At 37.2% G+C, this 14,640-nt stretch overlaps 3 protein-coding genes across 6 annotated transcripts in view; all 3 read left to right on the top strand.

Annotated features, from left to right (window-relative positions):
- Window positions 1-8,079, top strand: part of LOC128259897 (uncharacterized) — a 40,654-nt gene extending 32,575 nt beyond the window's left edge. For all 4 annotated transcript variants that reach the window (XM_052992524.1, XM_052992521.1, XM_052992523.1 and 1 more), the window contains one exon: window positions 7,232-8,079. In XM_052992524.1, the coding sequence (XP_052848484.1) occupies window positions 7,232-7,953 (722 nt within the window). In that variant the 3' untranslated portion in view covers window positions 7,954-8,079. The remainder of the gene's footprint in view (window positions 1-7,231) is intronic.
- A 130-nt stretch (window positions 8,080-8,209) lies between these two features.
- LOC128259895 (uncharacterized) lies at window positions 8,210-11,950 on the top strand. Its single transcript, XM_052992519.1, has 5 exons — window positions 8,210-8,702; window positions 9,293-10,028; window positions 10,881-11,125; window positions 11,194-11,362; window positions 11,418-11,950. The coding sequence occupies exons 1-5, from the start codon at window positions 8,556-8,558 to the stop codon at window positions 11,912-11,914; spliced, it is 1,794 nt and encodes a 597-aa protein (XP_052848479.1). The 5' UTR covers window positions 8,210-8,555; the 3' UTR covers window positions 11,915-11,950.
- Window positions 11,951-12,663: 713 nt separating this feature from the next.
- LOC128259836 (phosducin-like protein) lies at window positions 12,664-14,630 on the top strand. The gene is given in 2 exon segments (XM_052992442.1): window positions 12,664-13,433; window positions 13,435-14,630. Coding segments are annotated over 2 exon segments (831 nt in total). The 5' UTR covers window positions 12,664-12,761; the 3' UTR covers window positions 13,594-14,630.
- Window positions 14,631-14,640: the final 10 nt, after the last annotated feature.

Genomic DNA, 14,640 nt, shown 5'->3' with positions numbered 1-14,640 from the left:
TATTCTTGCTTTCGATTTGTTTTGATCGAATTCAAAACCATAATTTGAAAATTTCGAAGCAAAATGAAAGTTTATTCTAGACCACAGAATATGTTCTCCATTCATTTTTATGAAGCTTTTCTTTATTACGCCATAAGATATATTTTACTGTTTAGTGTTTTATGCGTGCTAAATGTTTGAGTTTCTTAAAATGCTACTTCACCTTTGACAAATAATATAAATAATTTCCTGAGAAGATATCTCTTGGATTTATAGTTTAACCCGGGCTTAAGAGATGTTTTGCCAATTCAATTTGAATTTGTTGGCCAAAACCGTAAACAGGGGACGAAATTTGATATACGGTTATATAATTTAGTTTTGGGGAAATGCGACTTTCGTGACAGTCCCATGCTTTCTCCTTTTTTCCAACCAAAGCTGCTGTGGGCGGACGGAATATAGAAAGTAAACGGCACGGGAAATGAAATATTCGCAAACAAATAGACACACTTATTACTTTTTCGTCCTGGATGCGGGATGTTGGATGCTCCTGGCGCGTGTTTCGTTTACTCCTGCGAAAGATGCTGAAGATGTCTTCATGTTGTCGGTTTTGTCCTTTTTATTGTTGTTCTGGCTTCCACTGACATGCCGCAATTTTTCTTCATTTCTGTTTTCGTGTGCAAAGACCCACCGAGGAGGACCTGCCCCCGAGATGGATGGGTTGTCTTGCTAATAATTTAGCAGTTAGTTTTAATGCGCTACAGTTGCTGATGATGGGACATTTGTCCAGAAAAACATAGAGCATCGCAACATAAAGCGACAAATTTACCGTTGAGCCTATCTGATTCGAACCATTATGTGTTGCTGAAAATTTTGAATTAAAAGAAAGCAACTTTTAAATTTTAATAATTAATTATATTAATACAATTAACGTTAAAAATACTAAGAAACTAAGTTTTTGAATGAATTTGAGTAAATTGAAATCGAAGAGGTAAAATAAGATTGTTAACTTATCAAAAAATTTCTTTAATTTTGATTTCAATATATTTAATTTTTACAAATCTAAAATGATACATTTTCTGTATAAATTGTACTCATATTGTTATGAAAGTTAATGTTAGTTCTGAATAAAAATAATTTTATTAATTTCTTTAAAAATTGTTTTTAAAATTATCTTTGTTAAAATATAAAACCATAATTTATTTTATTTCGACATTTTTATGTCATATTCGTGCGAGTTCAGATAGGTCATTCGAAAGCCTTTTAAATCGAACAAATGGCATTTTGGCCAGAACGGGGCCCCGGGCAACATCATTTTTCTTGTCTCCGGCTCAAAGAAAACAATGCAATTCTGACATGCGTTTAGTTTAGGGCCTAAAACATTCTTTCCCATTGTTTTCGCTCTTTTTCATGCCAAGCCGACACGTGTTTTTGCGAGGCAGTCCAAATGGTATTTGCATGCTCGCTGCTACAAGAGTTTAATTAGTTAACAAAGAACAGAGGCTGCAGACAGAGCCGTAAGTTGGCCGAATAACCCCAGGCAGACCCAGACCAGACCCTTGACATGGATCAGACCCCAGACTTCAGACCCCAAACCCCAGCTCCCAGATCCCAGATCCCCGAGTCCAGTGGGAGGCATAGGTAGCATTTAACGCCTGTCTTCACGGTTCCCCCGGCAGGCTTTGTCTGGCAGCCACAACTTCAAATATAAAGTTGTCCGGGGGATTGGGAGCCCGGTATCCTTGGGGCAGGCCTAACAGGTGGGGAAAACGGGGCGTCACAGTCATAATAATGTTTCAAGGCCGCTTTGGCCCCCGGCGTAGACATTGGGGAGAAATTTAAACGGCAATTTGGTGCCGTGTTTACCAACCCCAAGGACATGGGAAGGCAGGACGAGGAAATGACGATGGCAGCATCCAAAAATGTGGGCTGAACTTTTATTTTTGGCTCTCTTTTGGTGGGGGCATAAACTGCTTACGTGCCTGGCAAATCCTTCGAGCTGGCTCCTGTCTGCCACCGCTTTAGCACTTAGAAAAAATGCTCACAAATCACCATTTAATAGGCTATTAATTAATGTCAAATATTTTGTTGTTTTTTTTTAGATAAAGGAATGAGATTAGTAAACATAAAATATAGTAAACCAAGCTAAAAAGCTATTTTATAAAATGAATTAAGCTTACCATTACCAAAACTTAAAGTAAAACAAGAAGGAAAGCAAACTTCGGCAAGCCGAAGTTCATATACCCTTGCAGCTATTGCATTAATTAAATACTTTTAAAAACATTTAAATTATGATTTTTTTGAGTATGTGCTAAAAAAAAACATTGAAACTATGATAATTTGCAGCTCAATTATTAGATAGTTATTTTTATATATTTTTATTATTTCTATGGGAGCTATATGCTATAGACGTCCGATTTTGATCAAATTTATACCATAATTCTGAAATAATTAAACATTGCTATATGTCGAAGAACTAAACAAAAAATTAAAAAACAGAAAAGTTATAATTTTTTTTCATTTATTTTTCCGATTGTTCCTATGGGAGCTATATGCTACAGTCGTCCGATTTTGATGAAATTAAAACCGTAATTCTGAAATATTAAACCATTACTATATCTCGAAGAACTAAACAAAAAATTAAAAAACAGCAAAGTTATAATTTTTTTTCATTTATTTTTCCGATTGTTCCTATGGCAGCTATATGCTATAGTCGTCCGATTTTGATGAAATTTAAACCGTAAATCGGAAATATTTTACCATTACTATATGTCGAAGAACTAAACAAAAAATTAAAAAACAGCAAAGTTATAATTTTTTTTCATTTATTTTTCCGATTGTTCCTATGGGAGCTATATGCTATAGTCGTCCGATCCGGCTCGTTCCGACTTATATACTACCTGCAATAGAAAGACAACTTTTGGGAAAGTTTCATGCAGATAGCTTTAAAACTGAGAGACTAGTTTGCATATAAACGGACGGACAGACGGACAGACGGACAGACGGACAGACGGACGGACAGACGGACAGACGGACATGGCTAGATCGACTCTACTAGTGATGCTGATCAAGAATATATATACTTTATAGGGTCGAAAACGTCTCCTTCACTGCGTTGCAAACTTCTGACTGAAATTATAATACCCTCTGCAAGGGTATAAAAAAGTAAAATATAAAGTAAGCTTTCAATACAATATTTGATAAAAATGTTTTATAGAAAACGGTTTTTCAGTTCTAATGTTAAACCATTTACAGATATTTGTACAAAATGGTAAAAATTAAAATAGCTGGAAATTTTTTAACATTTTTTAAATTGTATTGTAAAACAGACTCAATATCAAATTTTGCTTTATGTTTTCTATGTTTTGTAAAAACAATATATATTAAATTTCAAATTATTTCTTTAGCTTTTATCGTTGATCTACTTATCTTTATATTAAACACATCTTTCTTCGAACCAGTAATTTAAAAACTAAGAAAATAAGTCAATAATTTTTTGAGTGTTAGCACCCAAGATGAACAGTTTTCCCGTTCCATTTTCCCCCATTTTTTTCGGTCCGCTGGCAGGCATGTCGCCATTGCCATCGCCATCGCCATTTCCATCGTCCTCTTCCTGGGCACGTCACTTTTGGTTGCTTGAGCTGTATGTCGTTTGTTTTCTTTTTTCTGCTTTCTGCTTTGGTGGTTTGGCGCACAAATCCACAAAACGCACAGCTCCCACTTCACCCACTTGCCACATCCTGCGCTCCATCCTCCCCCCTTGGAGAACCCCAAAACACGAAAGCGAAGCCCCAACATAAAGTGTGTTTAACTTTTTTTGTTGTTATTGTGAGAACGCCCAAATATCTCTGGCCTGCCTTAGGTTGAATTGTTCTTACAGGAAAAAAAATGTCGAATGACATGAGATAAATATTTCTTACAAAATATAATGATAGTTTTAATAATAATAAGAAAACTCACTGGCTCATAAAAAGGATAATTATATTAAATTTGATATATCTGAATTATTAAGAATTAGTATTTAATGATGCACATACTTTTGTAATTTATATTAGATCTCACGGCAACATAAGTTGCTTATTCTAATAACAGTAGGTTATAGAAAAAAATTACATGAACTTCCAATTTTTTCTACTCAATAAAACAAAAAAAACCAAAAAAGATATATTTGAAAAAACATACTATTAAAAAAATTTTAATTATATTACAAGAAGTTAAATTAATATTTTATTTACAAAACAATAACGAGATTCAACTTAAAACAGATCCATTTTTGAGGCAATTATATTACAGCTAACTCTAAGAAAATAATACGTATAATAAAGGACTTTTAGTTTTAAAAAACTTTACAGATATGACCCATGAATTTATTGAACCCTACTATAAAATTTACATTTCTTTAAATAATAATTTTACCAAAAAAACATTTTTTTGTAACTTAATAATAACAACACATTTGCCCAACACACAAATAATATAATAATTTTTATTAAAGAAGCATTTTAAAATTTTTTCAATTCTTTTAAAGCAAATACATAATCATTATTTTCTGTGTAGCTGTAGTTCCAATCCCGATGCTAAGCAAGTTTTTGTTGGGGATGCTTTGGCGCTTTCATGACCTTTGGCATATTGACTAGTGGAAATTTCGGTGTCCATTCTGATGCTGGCTTATAACTTGCGGCGAATATTTTATGCACAACGCACTTACACTTTGGGCTTTGTTTACTTTCGTTTCATCTGGCAAGCGGCTTTCTCTTTTTTATGCGCTGCACTTCATTTTATTGTCGTGCTAAGCTGCGTTTGGGGAATTGAATGCGTATGTCCCGGGGCTTTTGGATCACGGACCCAGACAGTTCATCAAGCCGAGTAGTTGTGGGCATGTCAAAAGCGTTCTTTTCGGTTGGGGATGGCCAGTTTATGACTGGATAAGCCCTGGTCACTTAAACTAAAGGAAGTCCTTGCTAAAGCGAAACTTAAGGTCACATGTCTGTAAATATTTCCATATACAACCCATAAATTAGTTAAGAATCCGATCCTTTTTGTACATATTAACAAAGGTTTTAAAAACAAAAAGTTTTATTCTTTTCTAAGACTAATCTGTTATATAAATGCCGAAAAATGCCCTTTGTTATACCTTTTTTTTTTTTTTGTTGTTAACTGTAATATAAACGCCGGAATATGTTTTTTATTTTATTTCATCTCTTTATAATTTATTAAATAAAAGATTGATTTAGCTTCTCGTAAAATAATTTATTTGAAATGTACCTTATTTTAATAGTAAGTTGTTCCTTCTTTTCAAGAGTTCATTTAAACATAAAGCTGGGAAAATAATTAATTTTTGTAAATACACATTTACTACTTTATAGGAGTTGCCTTGAAGCAACTGTTGTTTTTCCATTGTTTTCTCTGATTTAATTGAGTCAGAAATAATCCTTATTGTATTCAACCTTCATTATGAATTTACAAGTACTGTCGACCTGTCGCAAAATCAAAAGTGTATCCAGCCGACTTAAAACAACAGCCACGCCCCCTGGAGCCATACGTTAAGCTCCGATGTAAGCCGGCCCATAATTAACTAAAGTCAATTGAAAATTACAAAAAGGCTTAAGCACGTTGAGCTGTTGTCAGAGCAAAAAAGGAGTTAAGGGGCTGACAGCTTCCCTGGGGTTTAGCACATGCCATATGGCCCGGCTCCAAGCCGGAAAAACCCCACCCGAAATGAAAATGAGTTTTCACTTTCATTCCGCCCGCTTTCTTCGTGGGCATCATCAATTTAATTTCGTAAGCTCACAAAGCGTTGCATAAAAAATGAGCGTCCATGCCATGTGGGTGTGAAAATGTCTGAAAATTGTCGACCCGCAGGCTTTAAATCCCAGCCGCATAGAAGGTATCCAAATAAAAGGGTGTGAACCGAAGCGTGTGCCATTTTCAATATTTGCCAAAGCCACCCAGCATGCGGCTAATCTGGAAAATCTTGTACCACGTCACTGGGGAAAACGCTTGCCGCATCAACAGTTCCATGTACTCCATCATTGGGCTGCTGACTCACCTTTTTCTGGGGAAGATTCGCCGTAGATTCGCCGGTTTTCCCCCATCCCGGGAGTCACATTTATTTCACTCCTCCTGCTGGACAATTGCAATAAATGTTTTTGTTGCCTACTTTTAAGGGTTGGGACGCAGCCTGCAGTTGGCCGCCTTTAGGGCCTCTTACCAGCTTTTAAACGAACAAGCACTCGGTATAAAAATTTCATTTAGATCCGCAGCAACATCCCCAAAAACTAAAGGTACAATTGGCGGGGGTTGGGAGCGTTTTAAGTGCCATTGCTGCCGTGGCAAGTCCCAAATGGCATAGCAAAGGGGAATTGATTTGATAATTCTGATTGTTCTTTTTTTCTTGTTTGACTGCCGGAAGTAGCGAGCCGGAATCTGGGGGGATTAAAGCATTGGAAGGAAATGATAGAAGCTACAAAATATAAACAACTATTCAGCAAAGCTTTTTAATAAATAATGTTTTAAAGAGCTGAACTGAAAACTAGCCAGTAAACTTATACATTTCCGAATATATAGTTTCAATTTTAATCAAAGCTTTTGAATGACAGCTTAAGGGCTTATAATTTAATACATTTTTAAAAAAGACTACTTAAATTAAATAAAAATTGATTTAAATAATGTGTTAGTGGTACCCAAGGAAATATACATATATGCCCCTTTTTGCTTTAATCCTCAATTTTAACTATTTAAGAAAAATATCTAAAACAAATGCGTAAGTGTCTGGTAGTAAAATTATTTTAATAATAATCATTTAACGGTTTTCTGTATAGATTTTAAATCTAAAACTTAAAATTAAAATAAACTTAAAACTAAACTAAAAAATTTAATTTAAATATTTAACACATTGAACCCTTTAGTTTTTGTTTTAGGACTTGCCTTGGACACACAGTAAATAATTTTGTTATTGCGTTGTTGTAGAAACACGTAATTGGAATATGCTGAAAAAAATTTAAAGAACACTTTTGGAAAAGTAATGAATATATTGTGGTTTTATTAATTCAGTTTGAATTATGTAGTTACGAAGTTTTATGCACACATATACAAATTTATATGATATTTGGCAACGCTAAAAGTACTTCTTAAACATATAAATTTCAATTTCTGATTTAACATATGTATGCTTTTAATAAAATTTTTTTGTCTTACACATTTTTTCACCATGTACTAATCTTATTATCTGATTTTGCCTTCATTGTCCTTGCAGACCGTGCCAATCACAGTGATCCGACGATTGAGATCTGTCGCCGCTGTCCGCCGGACTACGAGGCAGAGTCGCTGCCCTCCTACACGATTGTGTCCGGACTGCCCACCTACGACGATGCGTTGGAGGAGTTCCGGAAGGCGGGCATCATCCTGACCCCCGCGGTGGTGCCCATCATCAAGATATTCGAGAGCAACGAGAACGGCAAGGAGCAGGCGGTGGGCTACAGCCTGGTGGAGACGAACGTGCCGAGCGCAGATAGTGGGGCGGACAACATATCGATTGCCTCGACCACCTGCAACTGCGGCAACTCGTCGCCCACCTCATCGCTGCCCAGCTACAGTGCCGCCACAGCGGCTGCCCTGGCGGTGGCGGCGACTGCTCCACCCCAGGTGATCGAACTGTCGCCGGAGCACCTGGCCTCTCTGTCCCAGAAACGCCTCTCCCTGCAGATCTCATTCAACAACTCGGTGCGCCGGCAGTCGCCGCTCAGGAATCACTTGCTGCGCTCCCGGGCGGTGGGCAATACCGCCGGATTGGGTGGTGGTCCATCGGAGGCAGGGCCCACTGTCGCCGCCGTGCACGGATCGGGGAGTCACGGAGGTCATGGGGCCGCCATTCTGCCCGCCCTGCACCGCTCCACCTCGACCATTTCACTGTCCAACGAACGCCAGTTGCTGGATCAACGTCTCAGGCATTTGCACCATCGCGGTTCCCTCTACTAGAGAACCCCCTTCGAGCATCCCAACTGCCTGACTATTCCTTCCTAAAGTCTATTCCTCATGCTATTCAAGTCCCACGAGTTGTTAGTTTTAAGACACAGACACAATAAACATACGTTATTTTATGCTTTTGATGTTTTGGGGGTTATTTGAAATGTTGCCTTTAATAACTACGATTCTGTCTATAAATATTTAACTGGTTGATTAGGTTTTAGAACAAAACCGAACTTGATAATTGAATATCAGTAAGAGATAATAAAAGTTCTTAGTTTTATTAATAACTACAAAGTTCAATAACGAAAACTTCATCAAATTTTTGCAATTCAGTAATTCAGATGAACATTTTGAACAAAGTATTGTTTGTCAGGACGGTATTTAAAATTGTGATATTATATATTTTTTAGTTTTCAAGTTTACTGCTAAAACTATTTGTTGGCAGGTTTCAGAATATGTGATTAAATTGACTAAGAGTTTACAATTGCTTATGGTTTAAATTTAGAAATATATTTTTGTTTAGGTATTAAAAAAAATGTTTATTTGCTGGTGGGGAAACCGTTTAAAATCGATATTGGCAAATAAACTTATTGGCGTCTCCGCTGATAGCCATGGAAACAGAACGCATTGTTTATGGATACCCCGGCTTTTGTCGGCATACTCGATACTCAGAGTTTATTTTAACGGCAGCAATGAGCGCCACAACACGTACTGGATTGGTTCCCACGCCCAAGAGGCATGTCAAGTATCTCAAAAAGGTAATGTAAATATTCAAGGCAGTGCAATGATATATCCAGACTGTACAATAATATTAAAGCAATTCTTGATTAAGTGTTTAATTTGTCATTCAGTTTTATTTGCTATTCATGGCTTTTAAATTTTACACTTTACTCATGTCATGGCTATCATCATATTTTACGTGGTCCAAGAAATTATATTTATACCAACTTCTAAAATTATTTTAAATAGTTTTTAATAATTTTGGTTGTTTTTTTGACCAGTTTAAAATATTTTCTTCAATATTTACTCACAACCAAAAAAATGTTGTCATAGAAACTTAACTTTTTGATTTTGGGTTTCATGCCCAAATATCAAAATTTCTTAATAAGATGAGTATTTAAAGTATTAAAATAAAACTTAAGTGATTTTAAAATAAGTTTTCGGTGGTTTAAGAGTTATATTATTAAGTATTGAATTAACCTTTATACTGTCTGTGGTTTATTAAACAAAACATTCATTAAACACTTAAAATTATATTTTATGTGTAGTTGAAAAGTAAAAAAAAAATTTTTTTAAATAGTTTTTTTTATTTTACACGAGATAATCAAAAAAAGACTTTTAATTACAGCGCAAAAATCATCACGGCGATGTCTCGCGAATGCCGCTCAAGTTTGAGGCCACGCCCATGCCGCTTTCGTTACGCCCCTTTGGCGGACTCTTTAATCCGTTTGCCAAGGGATGCTCGGTGCTGTGCAACCATCCGGCTCCATCAGGGGTTAAGGATGTGATCAATCAGCTGAAGACATCGCTGGCGATTGAGGGCAAAAGTCAGCAGAAACCAGACAAGATTCCCGAGGAGGCGGAACTGCAACCACATGAGACGGATAACATTCCGGAGGATCTGTTCCGGCGCTATGCGGAAACGGACTCGCGGCCAATGACGCCAACTCCCACGGTGACAAGTATCCATACCAGAACCAGTGCCGGCTCCTTTTATCGCCGCTGCATAACGCCCGAATGGGGCAAACATGAGAACATTAAGCGGAAGAAAATCATATTGGATCTCAGGCGATCCCACTCCCAGGAGACGCTCTACTGGAAGCCCAGTTCGGAGCTGACCCAAAGCGGCTTGGAGGAGGACAAAAAGCCCAAGAGTGCCGGGGCCAACGATGACAAGAAGCCAAAGAGGCAGCCGTCCAACGAGCAAAGGCCCAAATCCTCGCTGGCCACTGCAAACCTGGCTCCGGGAGGAGATGCCACCAGTGAGCTGGAGGCCAAGCCCAAGACCTGCATCAATGAGCACGAGCTGAGCGACGAGGATGTTCGCAGGGGCAAGAAACGGAAGAAGCTGAAGCCAGCTCAAGGTGGGTAACCAAGTAGGACTATAGTTGTCATGTACCATGACATATCGAAAACATAGTAGCAGTGAAAGTGTGAAAGTAAATATTTCAAGCTATTGTATTCATGTCTCGATATCTTTTGAAATGACACCGATCCCTTATTAAAAAGTTATTTAATAACAAAGCTTTGTTCAGGATTTTAAAAGTGAAAATTTTTGTCCTTTTTGCTTTCTGAAATATTTTCAAAATGTATTTCAATTTTAATGCTACTTATATGTTTCATTTATATAAACTATTATAAAATATATATATTTTATCTTTTTTTTTTGGGCACTAAAAAACCCTGAGTTTTTACCACTAGCATATAATATTTTACACTAAGAAGTCATTTTTGGAGGTATGAATCATCAATTTGGTGTGATAAATGTAATAAGATTTGTATTAAACTGAAAAATATTTTCAAGACCTGTAAAAAAAGACTTGACAAGAAATTACAATTAAAAATAACAAAAAAAAATTCAAATATATATTTTATGTTTATAAGCATTTTTAAATAACAAAGCTTAGGTGAATTCAGTACTCGTGGATAAATACCTGTATATGTAAGAAGCTAAAACAATAACAAGATATCAGAAATGTCGAGGGTGCGATTGTCACGATATTTGTATCTCGTTATGAGCTGTTTATCTTTGATATTATAATATTTACTCATATTAATAATGACACACCGAACATTTGGCTTACAATTAATAAGAAATTATTGTCAAAAGCATCTGGCATCTGCTCAAGCAATTTTTTTTAAATTGCTAAACAATGAAAGTTTACAATGCCACTTATTTTATGTTTTCCTTAATTGTAACCCCGTTTAAATTGAAGCCACTACCACGTTTCATCTAAGTGAGGATCCCGAGACTCAGGTGGCTGCTCTGGGACCCGACTCACTTAATCCCAGCACCAGGCCAAGTTTGATACCCAACTCACTTACCCTGCTGCCCAAGGACAAACGGGAAACTGAACGGGAGCCGATCCTTTTGAAAGGAAGTTTCCTAACCGATGAAGCGTTTCAGGCGCTTAAAACCGATCTCGACGTGGATCTTATAGAAAACACATTTGGGAGATATGTAAGCGTTTATCAAACTATTAAGTTATAAACATTGTATACATTAATTAATTAATTAAATAACTTTAGCTTAATCGAGCACTTAGGGAAGCCATTAAGTACATGCCACCCAAGCCCAAAACTGTACCGAAAATCAACGAAGAAAAAGTTCCCCCAGAAACCACATCCAAGATGCCACGAAAATTCTCAAAATCTGCAACGAGATTTGATGTACCCATGGATCTTTCTATGCTTAAGAGTAAGTAAATCCAAAACTGTATTTAACAATAAGCTAAATCGAAGAAATCCAATAGATATGACACCCTGGGACTATTTGAGCAAGTTTGTCTGGGTTTCGCAACAGCGAAAACAGCTTTATAAGCGTGTGTTTTTGAAATATCTAAGTCGAATCGAGGAGCCAGAAAGTGAGTTGGCGGCCATGGGAAATGGAAATGATGATCTGCCGGAATACAAATACAGGGAACGAACCCTCATCTGGCAGAGTCTTCCGCAAGCTCTAGAGGATGTCCTGGAGTTTCATGGCACCGAGGAGAATGTTCAAGGTACTCTCAGAATGTTGGGCTACGAGGCCCAAGGATCGGGGGACCTGGACTTTCGAGCCTGGTGCGGAATCGTCTCATTCGCCGAAAGATTGGCGCTCGCCGATGAGTCGGGATCGGAAGATTCGTGCGACGAGTTGGAAAAAGCTGACTTCAACAGCATGGAACAGATAATGCCCGACTTTGCAGTGCCTGAAAAGCTCAGGGAAATCTTTAACATAATACGAAAAACTCATAAAACTAGGTATTGAGTTGAACGTGAGGAAAATTACAAATGTTTCATAATTGCAAGATATAATATAATACATTTGGAGTCTAAAAATCTATTGTATTAATTTCATTGAATTAATTAATAGTAAATGAGCTTTAAAGTAAATAACCTTTTACATTTCTGATATTTTAATTTTCATTAAATAATAAATACATACATTTAAATTGACATACATTGGGAAAGGAGCAAAATTTATTAAATAATTAAAAAGTTTAACGCAGAAATCAACAAACCATCACCAAATCATCACTAGTATCATCACCATCATCATCAATAATTCATGAGTAAATAAGCACTTCAAACCATCACCAAAAATCATCACTTAAAACATCACCAAATTAATATTAATTCATCAGCAAAAAAGCATTTCAAATCATCACTAAAATCATTACTAAAAACATTACATCAATAATCATCACCAAATCTTCAGTAAAACAGCACATGATCATCACCAATTCGTCACTAATTCATCAGTTAAAAGCACATAAAATAATTTCCAAATCCTTAACATTTCATCGTTAAAAAAGTATCTAAAATCGTGTTTTGTTAAAAAAAAGTAAAACTATAGCTTTCATTAATTACATTTAAAACAGTTTTAAATTTAGCGCGTTAGAAACTACTTCCCAAATATTAAAAGTATACTAACAATTTAAAAATCCCAGAAAAATACTAGCTGGATTTCAAGAAAATACGATCATACCATCAGCCGTCTACTATCGACAGAATAAACACCGATATATTTATCGATACTACCATTGGTGGTTATCCCAGCACTAGAACACTAATTAAATTGTAAATTAAAAATAAAAGCTCGGTAATTACCAACAATGGCCACCTTGGAGGATAAACTACTGGGTGAGAAACTGGAGTACTACTGCAGCAGCAGCGAGGGCGAGGACAACGGCGACGAGGGCGATGACTCCAAGGGGGCCTCGGGGAAATCCCGGTCCTCCGGACTGACCATCGACACAAATCCGGATGCGACTCCGGCTGGGGGATTCCGGCAGCAGGGCTCCACGAACACTGGTCCCAAGGGCGTGGTCAAGGACTGGCAGAGGTTCAAGCAGCTGGAGGCGGAGCGCCGGGATGAAACGGAGCGCCAACGGCTGGCGCTGGCCAAGAAGCTCACCATCACAACGGCCACGGCGGCGGAGGATGAGGAGCGCAAGCGGCAGGAGGAGCTGGACGCCGAGCTGGACGAACTGATGAGCGAGGACTTCCTGCAGCAGTACCAGAAGCAGCGGATGGCCGAGATGCTGCGCCAGACGGGACACCACCAGCAGTTTGGCCAGGTGCAGCAGCTGAGCACCCACGGGGAGTTCCTCGCCTGCGTGGAGCAGGAGAACAAGCACACCACCATCATCATCCACATCTACGAGCGACAGCTGGCCGCCTGCACCACTTTGAACAAATGCCTGGACAGCCTGGCCAGCGATTATCCGTCCATTAAGTTCGCCAAGATCTGCAGCTCCGTGGCCGGAATGAGCCGGGATTTCCGTCACCAAGGGACTACCCGCTCTGTTGGTCTACAAGGCCCAAGCGGTCATCGGGAACTTTGTGCGGCTAACCGATGATCTCAGCGACGATTTCTTCGCCTCCGATGTCGAGAGTTTCCTCATCGAACACGGCATTTTAGTGGACAGAGCTCTGTACAATTAGGCTTGTAGCAAAGGCCCTAAATTTATGGACTGACAAGCTACTTTACTCGGCTTATCCCAAGCCAGGAGCTTTAAAAACAATAGTTTTAGATTCCAAAACCCTAATATGAACCATCAAATCACACAGTAATTTGTAAAATTCCATCAAAGAACATATTTAGACTTGACCAAACCATTGATTAGAGATATATTGAAAACTGAAACATTTCGTAAAACACATGCCAACAAAACATTTCTGACTATCACTTTTAATAAGGTTTTGTTTAAGACAAATATATATTCTTCAATCTCACACGAAACAATACAAAGTTTAGCTAATTGCTGATTTGAAAAAAAGTATTTTCTCAATATCATGTTCGAGTTAATCGGATTTTCTTTGACAGACTACAAACTATAACCCTAACATGACATTGAGAAATCGATCAATCGAACAACTAATAAAAAACCTTACTATTTGGAATCTCCGCATTAATTGTCAGTCAAATTTAGGGCCCAAATGTAAGCCCCAACTTCTGACCAAATATGTGTTCGTAAGATTAGCATTTAAGATAACTAAGACCAGGCCCGCCCTTTTTAATTTTTCAATTTAATTATTTATTTTTCTCCATTCAGTAATTAGTTACATTATATGTATGATTCTTTTCTCTTCTCTTTTTCTTTTTTTTGTATACAGAACTTCTTAAAGTGCAACTTTCACAAAATGGAAAATGGCTCAAAAAAATGGGGTAAATCAAAAAAATAATAAAATTTTATTAAAAAATATTTGAAAAATGTATTCGAAATGCATTATGCACTTGAAAATGTATGGAACAGATCCTGCTCACTAAATGTAGCGTACATCTATAACCTTTCCGTCATCATTTACAATACGTTTTATATTTATGTAATAGGTTTTAATGGCTAATGAATGTACTTCACTCGAACTCGTACTCTGTAAGATTTATACAATTATATATTTTATAGCTTATAGCCTACCATATACAGCAATAAAAATGATGTCGATACAATAAAGTATTTCTTCTTTTGCTAATCAACAAATTGGTGTTTC

This window comes from Drosophila gunungcola, assembly GCF_025200985.1.
Source record: "Drosophila gunungcola strain Sukarami chromosome 3L unlocalized genomic scaffold, Dgunungcola_SK_2 000009F, whole genome shotgun sequence".
NCBI lineage: Eukaryota > Metazoa > Arthropoda > Insecta > Diptera > Drosophilidae > Drosophila > Drosophila gunungcola.
Note: the sequence above shows the minus strand (reverse complement) of the source record. Positions and strands in the feature narration are given on the sequence as shown.

Excerpts from the sequence above, each read along its gene's own strand:
- LOC128259895 (XM_052992519.1), top strand. The coding sequence starts at position 8,556 with ATGGAAACAGAACGCATTGTTTATGGATACCCCGGCTTTTGTCGGCAT. Across the intron at positions 8,703-9,292 it reads ATGTCAAGTATCTCAAAAAG|CGCAAAAATCATCACGGCGA; the intron begins GTAATGTAAATA and ends TTTTAATTACAG. Across the intron at positions 11,126-11,193 it reads AAAACACATTTGGGAGATAT|CTTAATCGAGCACTTAGGGA; the intron begins GTAAGCGTTTAT and ends AAATAACTTTAG.